This window comes from Cydia amplana, chromosome 1 (genome assembly GCF_948474715.1).
Source record: "Cydia amplana chromosome 1, ilCydAmpl1.1, whole genome shotgun sequence".
In the NCBI taxonomy this organism is placed as follows: Eukaryota; Metazoa; Arthropoda; class Insecta; order Lepidoptera; family Tortricidae; genus Cydia; species Cydia amplana.
In genome coordinates this window covers 7,542,428-7,560,577 of record NC_086069.1, presented here as the reverse complement: position 1 = coordinate 7,560,577, position 18,150 = coordinate 7,542,428, and the positions used below count along the sequence as shown (strand labels likewise).

Below are 18,150 nucleotides of genomic sequence, written 5' to 3'. Positions count from 1 at the left end.
ACACTTAACGATGTAGGTACAAAACGTAAGTAAAAACTAGCCGTGAAGACAGTAGCCCAATATTTAATGAAATACCCAAATTGCTGCATTAGTAGTACCTACATACATTTACAGACCTATTATAAAATTTTAAAAATACTATTCCCCGATGTAACTCTTACCTACTGATTCATTTTCATTTAGGATATAGGTACTACGTTAAAGCTGGTAGTGCCGGCTGGTAGTTAGTGTAGAGAGTAGCCCAATACACGTTCACGACAGAGTGAGTGAAGACAGTAGCCCAATACACGTTCGTGACAGAGTGAGTGAAGACAGTAGCCCAATACACGTTCACGACAGAGTGAGTGAAGACAGTAGCCCAATACAGAGTGAATGAAGACAGAGGTAGCCCAATTCACGACAGAGTGGGTGAAGTTAAAATTCCTTAATTATTAACTCACATTTATAGACGGGTCTAACGCGAAATTTATTCAAGTTAGTTAGCCGCGACCATGACCAGTGAAACCTGTGTCGAAACGTCGCTAAATAAAGGTAATTGAATAAATTTCGCGTTAGACCCGTCTATAAATGTGAGTTAATTAATATGTGTTCAAAACACGAAAGTTTTAAATATTATATTCCTTGATTATGTAATTATCCAAAAAAACCCGGACGGTTGAGAGGAAAACAGTCTCGCGGGCCGGACGGTCAAGTGGATAAAAAGTAGTTGTTATCCTAATACCTTTAAACGAGCAATATCTTGTTTATTTATTTATATATATTTTTTGGGGATCTCGGAAACGGCTCTAACGTTTTTGAAGAAATTTGCTATATGGGGCTTTTCGGGGCCGAAGAATCGATCTAGCTAGGTCTTATATCTGGAAAAACAAGCATTTTTGAGTTTTTATTATGTTTTCCGAGCAGAGCTCGGTCTTCCAGATATTAGGTAAGCAGGTACAATAGGTTGTCTCAGATTGTAGTAATCTGTCATATATTATTTGTTTACTTTTTTTTGCAAATCAACAATAATCAGTAGGTAGTTACTGCCACTATTAGTCAGCCGATCACAAAAAAAAGCGGCCAAGTGCGAGTCGGACTCGCCCATGAAAGGTTCCGTATTTAGGCGATTTATGACGTATTAAAAAAAAACTACTTACTAGATCTCGTTCAAACCAATTTTCGGTGGAAGTTTACATGGTAATGTACATCATATATTTTTTTTAGTTTTATCATTCTGTTATTTTAGAAGTTACAGGGGGGGGGGGACACACATTTTACCACTTTGGAAGTGTCTCTCGCGCAAACTATTCAGTTTAGAAAAAAATGATATTAGAAACCTCAATATCATTTTTGAAGACCTATCCATAGATACCCCACACGTATAGGTTTGATGAAAAAAAAAATTTTGAGTTTCAGTTCTAAGTATAGGAAACCCCAAAAATTTATTGTTTTTTTTTCTATTTTTGTGTGAAAATCTTAATGCGGTTCACAGAATACATCTACTTACCAAGTTTCAACAGTATAGTTCTTATAGTTTCGGAGAAAAGTGACTGTGACATACACGGACAGACGGACAGACAGACAGACATGACGAATCTATAAGGGTTCCGTTTTTTGCCATTTGGCTACGGAACCCTAAAAACAGCCTACCTACATAAATTAGGTATGTAGGAGACCATTGGGCATCAGTCGGGAGGCTCGGGCACCCCCTTTTAAATCGTCCTGATTTACAGTGTTTAACTCTTTATGTAGGGGAATAAAGAGGTAGGTACAGCGGAGGTAGGGGACCATTGGGCAGTGTTAGGGAGTGCCCGAGCCTCCCTACTACCCAATGGTCCCCTACCTCCCCTATACCTACCTCTTTATTCCCCTACATAAAGAGTTAAACATAATAATACAATATTATATTATGCATATTATATTATGCATATCATATATGTACCTATAGTGCAAATAACACAAAATAAACATAGGGACGTTTCGTATGTTAGGTACCTACATGCATACGTACCGGCACTACCAGCTTTATCGTATTAGTATATTCTAGATGAAAATTAATCAGTTAGGTAAGTAATTAAGTAGTTACATCGGGGAGAAAAGTTTTTTTTATGTTATAATAACATAAAAAAAAACTTTTCTCCCCGATGTAACTACTTAATTACCTAACTGCTAAGTACCTACTACTAATGCAGCAATTTGGGTATTTCATTAAATAATAGGAAAGTGCATTAAGCACTGTATGTGTATACCTACGTACTTATACGTTGCCAGGCTACTCAGGCTAGGCTTTGCCATACGAGCGTGACGCAACGTAATCGATATTTTCTATTCGGAGCCCACTTATCAAACATGAGTAGGTAGGTATACCTACTTAAATTTAATTTCCATTGGCTTGTATTTACTTCTCGAATACAGATTGGTTTCAAATTCCGTACTGAAATAAACAAACTGTAATACCTAGATGAAAAGAGACATCGGTATTTGTTTTAACACTTCTCTTATTTACTAAACATTGCATTTTGCGATTTGATAAATCGTTGGGTCTACGGTGCCTACTGCTATATTTGACATAAAGTTGACATCAAATTGTGCATACTCACTTTATGAATGAGTTCCATTTATAGAGTGGGTGTGCACTTTTGCAGTTGAGTGTACACCGTTATATATTTACACCGTATAAATTGCGATCATTTGAGCCAGTTTGGAAATTGAATTTTATAGTTTATTATCCCTATTTTACCCAAAGATTTCAAAAGTAAAGATAGGCCCGATGTGCTGATATTTCGTGAAACGGAAAACGACTCGGGCGCGACGTCGGGCCCGTTGCATTGCATTGCAACGCGTGGTTCTAATTTTGGGCCTTATGGATGTATGGCAGCCAGGGGCCAATATTGTTGTCAGAAGGTTAGTAGTATTCAAACGCTTGTTTGTAAGTACAAGAATAGAATAGCATTTTATTTACAGAAAACACAGTATATATACAAAAATCAAAGAAAGAGACATATTTACAATAGAGTGAGACAGAGATAGTTCCCCGCGCGGGGCGCGCGGAAGAGTGTGCGCGCGCGCGTGCCACTGCGCATGGAGAGCCACTCGGAACCTCGCACGGACGCACCTCACCAGCACCTGCCTATCCGACCGACGATTTTCTAAGAAAATCAAAGCCGGAACGCGCCCGGCCCCGCCGGAGGGGAAGCCCAGCTGTACCCAGAACCCATCCACCGACGGTCGCCCTGCCCTTCAGGACCGACTGACGGTGACGCGTCGCGCAGGTCCCGCATCATCACGGACAAGAAGCCACCGATGTCCCCCCCCGTCCCTTCGGGGCGGGTGGGTAGACAAGAAAACGGATTTTACAATCCACCCGCAGCCACAACAGTGAAACTCGCGACCCACCCGGTCCCCTCGGATAGGGTGGGTAGTTCGCAACGCGAGTTTCACGAAGTACCCGACGACACCAACATCCCGGAATCCACCTACGGCCCCTCAGAGCCGTGGCAACCTGACTTCGATGGCCTCATCGAAGCCCTCGGACGCCCCTACGCACCACCCCCATGGGTAGCCCCAGACCGACTTTCTCCTCGCGGGCAACTTGATCGTGTTTGTATCAAGGCTGCCAGCTTGGCGCAAGTCGGTCACATACCTCCACGCCCGGAAGTATGGCCAACAGCCTTCCCCAGGCTGTTGGGGCACGCCCCTGGGACAGCGGAGCAGTCCCAGGAAGAAGCCCAACCGCAGTGCCACCAGGACGAGCACCCCGTCACTCCTCAACCTTCGGCAGTTGGGGAGAGGCCGGAGTGCAGCACGCCCGACAAGCAGGACCAGGAAGGGTCCTGTGACACCACCCCGCCACCGACGGACCCGCGACCCCGCGCCAGCCCCGGAGCCGCCCCGCAGCCTCAACAAGGCCCCTCAAAGGGCCCCACCAAGCAAGACGCCGCACTTACAGAGGCCCCCAAGTCGGGAGCTACTGTACCTGCCCCCCCGGCCCCCGCGCCGGCATCTACACCCGCAGCCCCTGACATCAACCACGCAACCGCCGCAGCCCCGCAGCTGCGCCTAATTAAAACGCCTGAGCACGCCGAACGCTCGGGCCCCCGCCGCCTACTGGGCATCGCGCCGCTCCATGCGCGCCCCCCGGATAACCGCCGGCAGCGCCAGCGCCCACAGGGCACAGGAGCAAGCCGAAAAAGGAGGAGACACCACCAACCGGGCACCGCGCCGCTCCACGCACGCCCTCCGGACAGCCGCCGACAGAGGGAGACAGCCCACAGCAGCAACGTGGCCCCACAGCCACAAAGCCACTGAGAGGCTACATAGAAGAGGAGAAAAAATGCCATGACAGGCCAGTCGGCTAGTTATGGCCATGAAGCCACCGCCCTAGAATAGGGCACTGAAAAGACCCGCCCGTAGTCACGGGCGGCGATTTGAAACCGCCAAAAATCCCCAAAAGGGATGGGAAGGCATCTCATACCTCCCTTCGGGAGGTATGAAAGAAGCAGACGAGCCACTGCGCATGCGCGGCGCGAGTCGCTCTCAATAAAACTGAATTCTGCGCCGGCTGCGGTCCTTTCGCTCGCCGGCCGCCGTGGAGTCAACATCGTCTCGTCGTGCGCCGTGTCTCGCTCCGCTGCTACGCTCTCGCTGGTTGAAGACACGACGAGTCCGACGGGGATGCTGCAGGCTCCGGATATTTAAACCGTCCTTCTCAGGACGATATAAAACTGCTCTTTTCAGAGCACGCAAACTGCCCTTCTCAGGGCACGTCCTGTTTCTCTGTTTAATCGCAGAGTTGTCAGTCGATCGCAAACTGTTCTTATCAGAACAATTCTGTGTTTCCGTTAAAACACACGATGTCAATCTAGTGTTCCCACAGGGTTCCCCCTCAAGCGAAGCGTACCGGCAGGCGAATAGTGCGGCCTCGGCGTGTTGTGCTCGTGCTTGTAGGTACTTGTGTGGTCGTGGTTGTGTCTGGTTCATTTCTTCGTTTCAGGATTCCTTTTTTCTGTTGTTGGTTGTTGTTGTTTTGTTGTGATGTCGGTAAACTCGGTGATACAATCGGTTGCGTAGTTTTGTTCGATGTTGTAGCTGTAGGTATACTCGTAGTTGTAGCTGTAGGTATTTTCGTTGCGATCGTAGTTGTAGTTATGTTAGGCGTTTTCGTTGAACTCGTAGCTGTAGGTATATTTGTTGCGGTCGTTGAAGTTGTAGGACTTGTAGGTATGTCCGTTGTACTCGTAGTTGTAGGTATTTCTTGCTCGGTGTCGGCGATGATGAAAGCGGGTTTTAGGCGGTCGATCGAAATATTCAACTGGCGATTAGGTAGCTACAGTGTGAATACTTTGTCGTTGCGTTTTAGTACTCGGTAGGGTCCGTCGTAGGGTGCTTGTAGTGGCTTCTTTACGGCGTCGACTCGTACGAATACTTGTTCGCAGGTTTGAAGGTCGCGGTGGACGAAAATGGGTTTCTTGTTGCCATGCGGGATCATTGCGGTCGGCGTTAGGCTTTGTATGGTCGCTCGTAGTTTTTCGACGAAATCGGAGTCCATGGTGACATCTTCGCGCGTAGGTGTTAATAATTCGCCGGGTAGTCGTACGCTGCAGCCGTAGGTGAGTAGGGCTGGGCTTACACCGGTGTCTGTTCGTAGGGCGGCTCGTAGTCCAAGTAGAACGCTAGGTATTATGTCGATCCATGACCTCTCGATTTGTAGTCTGGCCTTGAGCGCAGCCTTGAGGCTTCTATGGAATCTCTCGCAAATTCCATTCGCCTGAGCATGGTACGGCGTTGTACGGGTTCTTTCGACGCCGAGTAAGCGGGTGAGTGACGCAAATACTCGACTCTCGAATTGCCGTCCTTGGTCGGTCGTGATGGTAGCGGGGCAGCCGAAGCGGGAGATCCAGCCTTCGTATAGAGCTTTAGCGACTTCTTCGGCGGTGATCTCGCATAAAGGTATCGCTTCGGGCCATCTAGTTGAGCGGTCGATCATGGTGAGTAGGTATCGGTGTCCGCTGGCGGTAGTAGGTAGAGGTCCTACGAGATCGATGTGAATGTGTTCGAATCTCGTAGTTGGCGGGAAACTCGAAATAGGGCTTGTGGTGTGTCGTTGAATCTTCGCACGTTGGCAGTGTACGCATACTTTTGCCCATTTGCCTACATCGGCATTTAGTCCGAGCCAAAAGTAGCGTTGAGCGACGAGTTTTCGTGACGTTTTGATTCCAGGATGACTTATGTTGTGTACTGCGTTGAAAGCGGCACGGCGATGCTCTTCGGGTACGTAAGGTCGTAAGTGCGGCGTCGATGTTTCGCAGTAGAGTTTGACTGTAGTTCCGGGAATTGTGACTTGTTTCATCGATAGGTTGTCTTGCTGTGCGAGTGATCGGATGGTGTCGCTATCTCGCTCTTGCGCTCTTGATAGTTGTTCGTAGTCGATAGGAGATGGACTTGCGATGGCTTCGATGCGAGATAGGGCGTCTGCAGCGGCGTTTTGCGTTCCGGGTATGTGTCGTATATCAGTAGTAAATTCACTGATATACAACAGCTGACGGGTGCGGCGCGGTGATTCGTTGTTATTGCTGGTTTTGGTGAATGCGTAGGTGAGCGGCTTGTGGTCGGTGAAAATGATAAGTTCTCGGCCTTCGAACATTTTCCGGAAGTGCTTCGTACTCAGGTATATTGCAAGTAGTTCTCGATCGAAGGTACTGTAGCGAGTCTGGGCGTCTGAGAACTTCTTGGAAAAGTAGCCGAGTGGTTGCCACGTGTCGTTGATAAATTGGTTCAGTGAAGCTCCCGCGGCCTTGTCGCTCGCGTCGCTGAATATTGCTAGCGGGGCGTGATGGGAGGGGTGCGCGAGCAAAGCGGCGTTTTGGATGCTCGCTTTGCACGCGTCGAACGCTTCGTCAGCTTCGCCGTCCCAGCTGATTTCGGTCTTGTCGCGCTTCTTCGCATTGTGTAGGTATTTGCAGAGTGGTGCTTGAATTTGTGCGGCGTTTTTTATATTTTCGCGGTAAAAATTCAGCATGCCGAGGAATCTTCGTAGTTCATCGATGTTTTTCGGCTTAGGGTAATCGATGATTGCTTGAACTTTCTCGGTAGGTGGTCGAATGCCGTCTTTGCTGACTTCGTAGCCCAGGAACTTGACCGATGGCTGTCCGAATACGCATTTCGACGGGTTGATTGTGATACCGTAGTCTTCGAGTCTGCTTAGTATGGCACGTAGATGTTTCTCGTGCGTGGCTTCGTCGGACGATGCGACAAGTAGGTCGTCGACGAATGGAAACACGAAGTCGAGGTCGCGCAGTACTTCGTGAATGAAACGTTGAAACGTCTGTCCGCAGTTTTTGAGTCCGGGGCACATTCTCGGAAATTCGAATAGGCCGAATGGAGTTATGATGGCGCTCTTTTCGACGTCTTGAGCTGCTATTGGTAGTTGTTGGTAGGCGCGGTTGATATCCAAGGTCGAGAATGTTTGCTTGCCGGCGAGTTGGTAGGTAAAATCACGTATGCGTGGGATTGGGTAGCGGTCGGGCTTAGTGATTGCGTTAAGCCGTCGGTAATCGCCACACACACGTAATTCGCCTTTCTTCTTCGGTACGACGTGAAGAGGTGATGCCCAAGGGCTTTTGCTTGGTCTGCATAGGCCCTGTTCCATCATGTTGGCAAATTCTTTCTTCACGAGTTCGTAGCGGTGCGGTGCAATCGGACGTGGTCTGCAGTGAAGTGGTGGTCCGGTTGTTTCGATGAAATGTTCAACGTTGTGTTTCGGGCTGAGCTTCATGGAGGTGAGACGAGTTGTACCAGGGTAGTCGGCAAGTATGTTGTGGTACGATTGTTTCACGTCTATACTGCGCACGGTAGGTATGTTTGCAGTACAGAGTTGTGCGTCCGTATATAGTAGGGTCTTGCCGTCGATCAGTCGTCTCCTGGTGATGTCGACTATGATGTAGTGGTAGGCCAGGAAGTCTGCACCGATGATGGGCTTCGACACTGCAGCGATGATGAACTTCCATCGGAATGGTCTTCGTAGATTGAGATCGAGCTCCAGCGTCTTCTCGCCGTAGGTAGGTATAACTGTATTATTGGCGGCGTACAGTTGGAAAGGTAGAGCTTGCGCCTTCGTGCCGGGTGTTCTTGGTAGGACGGAGATGTTCGCCCCAGTGTCTACCAAGAAGACGAGTTTGGTAGCTCGGTCTCGTACGAAGAGGCGGTGTGATTTGGTGGTAACGCCGGTTTCCGCCGCAGCCAACGTTACGCTAAGTTTTCCGATGTCGGAGTTGCCGGGATTGGTTTGAAACTGCACGGCTGTGCACATTTCTGGGCGTCCATACCAAATCGACGGTGGTAATGGCAGTACGGCATCGGCGAGCTTCTGCGGCTTCGTGGGCTTCGGTCTTGAGATTGGTTCCGTGAACGTGATGGGAAACGGCGGTTTGAGCGGCTGTAACGTTGATTATAGTTTTCGCGCGGTCTCGAACGGAGCTCGGCGACTTCAAGTGATAGCCTTCTTATCTCGCCGATGAGGTACTGGGTGTCGAGAGCTGACGTAGACGGTTGAGGTGGTGGTGGCGGTAGCAGCGAAGGTGGTAGGACTGCGGGAGAAGAGACTGCGGCGATCTGGTGCGACGATGTTGGCGTGTGCTCCAACATTTTGTCGGCGAGCAGCGCGAGGTCCTCCAACGTAGTTTTAATTTTGAAAGCTTCGCTGACGGTAAGCACGGAGCGTATGTGTGGCGGGAGATGATCTAGCCACATCATCTGTATGGTAGTCTCGGGAAACTTTTCTTTGTTGAGCGTCTTCATGCGTCGTAACAGCTGACTGGGCTTCTGCTCTCCGAGCTCGACTTGGGATAACAGCTTCTTCGTCTGGGCGCTGTTGCTCTCTTCGTACACAGAGATAAGCCGGTTCTTAATTACGGTGTAGTAGTTCTCTTCTGGCGGGGAGTAGATGAGATCGCTTATGTTCTGTATGTCTTGTTTTTCCAGCTGCGCGATCACCATCTGCGCGAGTTGCGCCTGGCTCCTCTTCAGCTCTGCAGTGGCCGCCTCGAAACTGCAGAACCAGAGTATTGGCTGGTCTCGCCAGAACGGTGGGACACGCAGAGAGAGTGATATCGCCGCTACATCGTGAGATAGGAGTGCTGCTGCCGGAGATGGGCTGGTTTCTTCCGCCGGGGCATCGCTTTTTTTCTCGTCATCGGGACCCATGTTCTTGGTTGTGATCCTCTTCTTTCTTCTTATCCAGAGTCGGTGGTCACCACTATGGCAGACTGGGGCCAATATTGTTGTCAGAAGGTTAGTAGTATTCAAACGCTTGTTTGTAAGTACAAGAATAGAATAGCATTTTATTTACAGAAAACACAGTATATATACAAAAATCAAAGAAAGAGACATATTTACAATAGAGTGAGACAGAGATAGTTCCCCGCGCGGGGCGCGCGGAAGAGTGTGCGCGCGCGCGTGCCACTGCGCATGCGCGGCGCGAGTCGCTCTCAATAAAACTGAATTCTGCGCCGGCTGCGGTCCTTTCGCTCGCCGGCCGCCGTGGAGTCAACATCGTCTCGTCGTGCGCCGTGTCTCGCTCCGCTGCTACGCTCTCGCTGGTTGAAGACACGACGAGTCCGACGGGGATGCTGCAGGCTCCGGATATTTAAACCGTCCTTCTCAGGACGATATAAAACTGCTCTTTTCAGAGCACGCAAACTGCCCTTCTCAGGGCACGTCCTGTTTCTCTGTTTAATCGCAGAGTTGTCAGTCGATCGCAAACTGTTCTTATCAGAACAATTCTGTGTTTCCGTTAAAACACACGATGTCAATCTAGTGTTCCCACAGATGCGCGTAACTTAGGTTAGATGGGTTAGCGACTGGGCTAGTGGTCAAGAAGGTCACGAGTTCGAATCTCGCTCGAAGCGGCGGATTTTTCGTTTCTTATTTCATTTACAAATATTTTTTAAATATCTCGATCATTTCAAGCTCGTAGGGTACAAAAATTCATGGCAGTAGATATTTTGCCAATACATAAAATTATGTACCTATTTGGAAATAGATCTAAGTTCTTAAACTCCTACTTTGTTTGCATTTTTTCAGCGGATCTACACTCATGTTTTGTAAAACAGATGATACATTTGCGAATAAACTTCCATTTTCATTGTTTCTAAAAGGTTTATGGAATTTGTACATAATCGTAAACAACTTTAACGATAGCTACTAGCTACATAGGTTTCACAGTGTAAGTACTTTTCTTCTATTCCGTATTATTCATTGATCAATCGATCAGCTAATTAACTAAAATTATATATTTTAACTTCCGAAATCAGCATCCTATTGCGATACACCCTCTGGCTGGAGATTCTCGATTTTTTTGTATAAGGCACTCTGCGAAAACTAGTTTTAAATAGGGACAATGCGTTTTCACCGAAACGTTACGAAAAACTAGTTTCTAGTAGGACGAGGATAAGTTTTTGGCAAAATTTTCATTTTTTGTACAAGCTTTTATCGCTGACTGTACTTTTCTCTCCACATGCAACTTATTTAATACTCATCGAGACAGTTCTACGTAACTACATATAACAACCTCTAACACAATTACATAGTTTGCGTTGTTTTATCACTGAGTTCACATGGCCACCACCTGTCTCCATCATCAGATCTGGCGGCCGATTATTGAAATTCGACCGCTTGATTTTGTGTATTTCGTTCAGTAATATCTCCACTACTAGGGATTTAAATTCTACTAATAGAATCGAAAACGAGTGGTCAATACCACTAGATTCCCAATTTCTATCGCTCGTATTTCAAAAATTAGCATTTCGCCGTTTTCCACCGTTTTTCAAGTGACGAAATCGAGCGATCAGAATTCAAAAATCGGCACCCAGCTTCATGTCATCCATGTCATCATAATATTGAAAAAAAATAAAAATGAGCTTATACATACATCATATATGAACTTAAACATACAAAATCATCAAACATTTTAAGCACGCGAACATCAAGTATGTATAACCCAAATTCAGCACCGTGGGCTTCCTACTACCTACTTACAGAGAAGGGACTTTTTGCAAAAGGGCTAATACATTTTCAATATACCTAATACCTACACCCTAACTGCTCGACCAACTTACATGACATTATACAATATAATACAAGGTTAAAATTACTCTTAATGTCTTATTTCGAAAAGTAAATACGTATGTTTTTTTTTTTCTAAATTGCCTACAGCTACTGTTGTTGAATGACCATTATTATTCATAAAATGTATATCCAGGTGTGTAATGATTTGATAATTTGTTACGGTTGTTGAATTATTACAAATAATTTACAAACTAGTTTGTCGTTACTTCATACTTAATTTCAGGGCGGTAAAATGTACAAAGTCCACATATAATACCTACTACAGGCGAACAGGTATCTGGAAATGAATTTCGGAATATGTATATTAATTAAACAATATATACTATACTATAGGCGTCTAACAGAACAGTAGAATACGAAACGTTTTGAAAATATCGACAAACATTAATATGAAACCTATATGTAAAATAGGTAGGTGAGGGTGGGGAGGGTCGATCCCTAGGGGACACTTGGTAAACTTCATTTTTAATCAAACCAAACGAGATACAATTTTTTGCGCTGGTAACACTCATTCATTCGTTCCTAACTTCACGTTCTGTCATGGCACTGTATCGGGAAAGTCAGTGGTTCAAAAATGGCGGACGGTGAAAGATTTTCTGCGTACTATATTCAATTTTCGGTAAGCTTTAACTGGATTTATTTTATAATATGAGATGAAAATGATGTTAGTGAGTGTGCTTATTTTATTTGTTGTTTATTGAAGTGATGATTAACTTGGATTACATTGATATACGCGAACACATGTTTCGAGTACGGCACGTTTTATAATCTTACTATGTATGGGGAGACTTTGTCTTTTTCTTCAGGGGAGATATGATTCCGGGATCATGTCACCCCCAAAGCGATCAAGTATACATTGTAATAAATTTACTTACAAAATGATTCATAGAGCTATCATAAATATTTTCTTTTCTTTAGTAAATCATGCCGCGAAAGTACGACCAGAGAAACACTGATTTAAATTAAACTTTCAAGGTTTTTGACTCATTATTGTTTATTAAAACGGAATTTAATGGCGTATAATTCAGTTTTTAATTATACAACCGACTCCGAAAACGGAATTATCCCCGTGGCCTTTGAAAAGACTGACTAAAGTTGACATCAACATTTTACGAACTACCCGTACTTGGTTTTTTTTATCAAGTTTAACGTTTTACACACAGGGGATGTTACTCGGTCGACAAAAAACACTTATAACGATATTTGGTTTTCAACCGGCGATATTTTTTTTTATGGATGAAATGCTATTTCAATGGCTTTCCGACCTTATGAACTATAGAACCGACGGTCCATAGAAAGGATTTTAGGATTATGCAGCTCAAACACCGTCCTCGAAACGTGAGCAGTAAATTTCTAAACTTATTTATTATAACAAACAATAACGACCAGTGATGGGTAAAAAAATTAAAATTGCTGTAGGTATCTGACGCTAAAAATACCTTCATAAGAACTTTAAAAAAATTAGCTTGTTACAAGAAATTTTATGTTAATAACTTAGATTTTTTATTTTTTTGGTACAAAAATTGATTCCCTATTTTATGTTGTTTTATGGATAATACGATTACATTGTTTTTTAAAAGTATAAGATTATGGATGAATATGTGTTTGATATCTTCATATATTAATTTTCTGTAGATAAAGTGAATAAATTAATGTAGATACTACCCTCGAAATATGACATTGCCACTTAAAATCTTTTTACCAAGTGTCCCCAAATCTGGAAGACTTGATCCCTTCGGCTTAGACATCTGATTACCGGAAATACAACTTCAAAGCATGGAAGATGCAATATATATATGTTTGCTGTGTATTTTACAAATTATAGATGCATTGCTAATAGCGATCCGAGTTATATAATCAATGAGAATCTGGTATGGGGAGACATGGTAAAAATATGTTTACCATGTGTCCCAAGAACCAGGGTCACTTGATCCCCCTAGGATCAAGGCTCCCGACCAGGGGTAAACAAGTCTCCCTTACATAGGGGACACATGGTAAAAGTCAACAGTATGGGTTTTCATTAAATAATGATCTAATTTATTGCACAAATCTGTTCTAATTCAAACTATTAATGAAGAGATAAATTCTGAGTCGTATGGTCTATAAAGTTTTGCAATACTACAAATAGTTAAGAAAATGTATGCTAAAAACAAAAGGGGTGATCAACCCTCCCCAGTTTCCCCTACTTACCGTTACTTTTACCAATAAACTTCTGAGTCTGATATAATTAATTAATTAGGTACAGGTTAAATAGATTATTAAGTACCTGAAATAGTCGTGTGATGGTGTGTAATGACAGGTCAATAAAATTTACAACACTATAAAGTATGACATACATTGCGTATTTACGGTATTTACCTAATCACCTGACTCCAGATTAGTGCCTAATTTTATCGTTTATTGACTGATATTAAAAATTATTATCCTACACGATGATAATAACCGCCATTTCTCAGTAGATAAAATTGTACTTTATTTCTAGTACTTATAAATCGCCATAGTAGTAGAGTAAGGCAGTAAATGTATGGAGCAGTAAGTATGCACTTTAGTCTCAGGCGATGCCGCTTGGCACCATTGTTCCTTAGGTCAAACAAAGCTGATTTGGCCGGACCACACGAGATCGTACCGTGCATACCCCCCCAGGTCTAATCTATGCTATATATTTCTTCCTGTTCTTAGCAACTAACTACTTTTAAGTGTAAATAGGTACAATTTTCTCTAGTAACCCTACATACAAAATATATAGGTATTCCATTGTATCGGAAATTAACATCACTTGTTACTAATGAAAGTAATGAATAAATATAGACACGACAAGTGACGATGTATATTTTATTGTAACGAGAGTATTGTCATGCAATTACTTAGGTGGTTGTATCTGGGTTTTTAACATGTGTGCGCAGACGACAAGCGGTACCGTCATTAGCATCTGAGTCTTAACCAGGCGAGTCAAGTTCATACACCCTCCGATAATACCTGCCTTTTGTGGGCCGCCCTACTTCAATAATTATCATCATCATTATCGTGCAAAACCATTTTACTTATAGATGGTCAAGCAAATTTTGTCAGTAAAAAAAGGCGCGAAATTCAAATTTTCTATGGGACGGTATTACTGAATCGCGATTAGAAAGGGATTGAGATAGCTGTCAATCCATATTGATTTTGACGTAAGTGTATGGAAATCTGTTATTTCTAATCCCTTTCTGATCGCGGCATGATAATATCCCTTCGCGCCTACATTTTTAGGGTTCCGTAGCCAAATGGCAAAAAACGGAACCCTTATAGATTCGTCATGTCTGTCTGTCTGTCTGTCCGTCTGTCTGTCCGTCCGTATGTCACAGCCACTTTTCTCCGAAACTATAAGAACTATACTGTTGAAACTTGGTAAGTAGATGTATTCTGTGAACCGCATTAAGATTTTTACACCAAAATAGAAAAAAAACAATAAATTTTTGGGGTTCCCCATACTTCGAACTGAAACTCAAAATTTTTTTTTTCATCAAACCTATACGTGTGGGGTATCTATGGATAGGTCTTCAAAAATGATATTGAGGTTTCTAATATCATTTTTTTCTAAACTGAATAGTTTGCGCGAGAGACACTTCCAAAGTGGTAAAATGTGTGTCCCCCCCCCTGTAACTTCTAAAATAAGAGAATGATAAAACTAAAAAAAATATATTATGTACATTACCATGTAAACTTCCACCGAAAATTGGTTTGAACGAGATCTAGTTAGTAGTTTTTTTTTATACGTCATAAATCGCCTAAATACGGAACCCTTCATGGGCGAGTCCGACTCGCACTTGGCCGCTTTTTCATTTTTCAAATTTGCCGCCTTTTTCTACTGTCAAGATCTGGTTGACCAAGTATATCTATCGCTTGTGGTTTCGGTTGTAGACACGTTTAGTGCTTTTATCCAAATAGGTACCTACCTAGATAATAAAGGTTAGGCTGTAACAAAAAACAGAGCTATCTATATTTATTTGTTCTTAAGAACCACAAGGACTCGTCCATTAATTACGTCACACGTCGAGGAGGGGGCAGGGCATTGCAGATATGGATAGTAGATGTAAAAGTTTTTTTTTTCATTTTCATAAATTTCAACCTGTATATGAGCTAATGTGTCTATAGGGAATTAAATAACTGTTACCTATTACTTTCTAATAATTTGCTTCCAGATATCACAAGGGCCATGGCGATAATGGACGCAAGGGGGCGGATACCACATCTATAGGCATGGCAGACTGCAGTGTAGAGGTTAGTGTAGTAATAAATAAGAAAAAGCGGCCAAGTGCGAGTCGGACTCGCCCATGAAGGGTTCCGTATTTAGGCGATTTATGACGTATAAAAAAAAACTACTTACTAGATCTCGTTCAAACCAATTTTCGGTGGAAGTTTGCATGGTAATGTACATCATATATTTTTTTTTGTTTTATCATTCTCTTATTTTAGAAGTTACAGGGGGGGGACACACATTTTACCACATTGGAAGTGTCTCTCGCGCAAACTATTCAGTTTAGAAAAAAATGATATTAGAAACCTCAATATCATTTTTGAAGACCTATCCATAGATACCCCACACGTATGGGTTTGATGAAAAAAAAATTTTTTTGAGTCAGTTCGAAGTATGGGGAACCCCAAAAATTTATTGTTTTTTTTCTATTTTTGTGTGAAAATCTTAATGCGGTTCACAGAATACATCTACTTACCAAGTTTCAACAATATAGTTCTTATAGTTTCGGAGAAAAGTGGCTGTGACATACGGACGGACAGACAGACGGACAGACGGACAGACGGACAGACGGACAGACAGACAGACAGACAGACAGACAGACATGACGAATCTATAAGGGTTCCGTTTTTTGCCATTTGGCTACGGAACCCTAAAAAGCGTCCAAGTGCGAGTCGGACTCGCCCATGAAGGGTTCCGTATTTAGGGGATTTATGACGTATTAAAAAAAACTACTTACTAGGTCTTGTTCAAACCAATTTTCGGTGGAAGTTTGCATGGTAATGTACATCATATATTTTTTTTTAGTTTTAACATTCTCTTATTTTAGAAGTTACAGGGGGCACACATTTTACCACTTTGGAAGTGTCTCTCGCGCAAATTATTCAGTTTAGAAAAACATTATATTAGAAACCTCAATATCATTTTTGAAGACCTATCCATAGATACCCCATAGATACACGTATGGGTTTGATGAAAAAAATTTTTTTGAGTTTCAGTTGTATGGGGAACCCCCAAAATTTATTGTTTTTTTTTTCTTTTTTATGTGATAATCTTAATGCGGTTCACAGAATACATCTACTTACCAAGTTTCAACAGTATAGTTCTTATAGTTTCGGAAAAAAGTTGCTGTGACATACGGACGGAGGGACAGACAGACATGACGAATCCATAATAAGGTTTCCCATTTTTTGCCATTTGGCTACGGAACCCTAAAAACCGGTCAAGTGCGAGTCGGACTCGCATATTCCAGCAAGGGTTCCGTACATTAAGTCCGACTCACGCTTGACTGCACATTTCTAATATAGCTAGTCAACCAAATCTTGTCAGTAAAAAAAGGCGCGAAATTCAAATTTTCTATGGGACGACATCCCTTCGCGCCTACATTTTTCAAATTTGCCGCCTTTTTCTACTGTCAAGATCTGGTTGACCAAGTATAGGTGTTCCTGTCATTTATAGGTAAAGAAGTATTTTATGTATTTTTTTCAAATTTTTAGACCCAATTGTTTCGAAGATAAAGGCCCCCCTTTGGTAACTTTTTGACTATTTTCTTAAATAAATTCTAATCTAACCTGTTTATTAAAAAAATATATATATATTTGAAATTCTTCAAATAAGCGCTGTCATTTGATATATACCTACAGCTGGTCAAGCCAATCTTGTCAGTAGAAAAAGGCGGCCAATTTGAAAAATGTAGGCGCGAAGGGATATCGTCCTATAGAAAATTTGAATTTCGCGCCTTTTTTACTGACAAGATCTGCTTGACCAGCTATAACACGATATTGTTTGAAAAAGGAACTTTATTTTTTAACTGTCTCATTTACCCCCCAAAAGTTTAAAATTCATTTATTTACGTTACATGTCCATCTTTGACTCACTAATTTACATATGTGTACGAAATTTCAACTTAATTGGTCCAGTAGTTTCCGAGAAAATAGACTGTGACCGACGAGACGGATAGACAGAGGCACGAGTGATCTTATAAGGGTTCCGTTTTTTCCTTTAAGTAACTGACTCCGTTTTTTCCTTTAAGTAACTGACTCCGTTTTTTAAGGTACCTAACTGAACCCAAAAAAAAACAAGAGATAGCTCCGGAAAAAGGTTAAATCATTTATAGATTATTAACTCGAAAACAAAAGAAGATCGAGGACTGAAATTCAGCATAGAGTGTTCTTAGGACCTGCCAGCACACCACCTGAAAGAATGATCAAATTCATCAAATCAGATCAAATCCGTCGTTGGGGGCACTTCGGGTTATTCCCACTAGTGCCATAAATATAAGAAATAAAGATAAACTAGCCATACCATCAAGTAACTTACAAATTAGTAATAGGAGCCCTCACGTAATGACTATAAGAATATATAATTACCTTCCAAAAGAAATAACTAAAGAGCAAACATACACAAAATTCGTTACCAACCTAAAAACCTACCTAATAGACCACAGTTTTTACTCTCTGCAAGAGTTTTTCAATGCAAATAAGTATAATTCTAAGATAATAAATTAATATTTTTGTTATATTTAATATGCGTAGAAAAAGATGTTTATAAATTAGTGTACCTTTCTTATTGTGTATATTTTATATTTTGTAATTGCAATACCCTTGCAGGGTAACAAGACCTGTACACCAACATGTTCAATCTTTTTGGTCACTTTTAAGGCAGTTTACTAAAACACTAATCGACTTAATAATTATTTATTAAATCACTCTATATTTATATTATACTATTTATACTGTAGTATTTAACTATAACAAAATGTTGGTGGTAACTACTGGGAATAAATTATTTTTCCCAGTAGTTACCAGTGGTAAAAG

The 18,150-nt window shown here is 42.6% G+C and overlaps 3 protein-coding genes and 1 long non-coding RNA gene across 4 annotated transcripts in view; 3 read left to right on the top strand and 1 right to left on the bottom strand.

Moving 5' to 3' along the window:
- The window catches only part of LOC134663232 (protein male-specific lethal-3), a 177,823-nt gene that overhangs the window by 41,004 nt on the left and 118,669 nt on the right, over window positions 1-18,150 (bottom strand). The window lies entirely within an intron of this gene.
- The window catches only part of LOC134647250 (glycoprotein 3-alpha-L-fucosyltransferase A), a 30,485-nt gene that overhangs the window by 783 nt on the left and 11,552 nt on the right, over window positions 1-18,150 (top strand). The window contains exon 2 of the mRNA XM_063501524.1: window positions 15,282-15,360. The gene's annotated coding sequence lies outside the window, so the exon portion shown is untranslated. The remainder of the gene's footprint in view (window positions 1-15,281; window positions 15,361-18,150) is intronic.
- Window positions 2,847-4,287, top strand: LOC134662187 (basic proline-rich protein-like). Its single transcript, XM_063518488.1, has 2 exons — window positions 2,847-2,883; window positions 3,134-4,287. Exons 1-2 carry the CDS (start codon window positions 2,847-2,849, stop codon window positions 4,285-4,287), a joined length of 1,191 nt encoding a protein of 396 aa, XP_063374558.1.
- The window catches only part of LOC134647707 (uncharacterized), a 111,414-nt gene continuing 108,650 nt past the window's right edge, over window positions 15,387-18,150 (top strand). The window contains exon 1 of the long non-coding RNA XR_010096857.1: window positions 15,387-15,717. This is a non-coding gene — a long non-coding RNA (uncharacterized LOC134647707). The remainder of the gene's footprint in view (window positions 15,718-18,150) is intronic.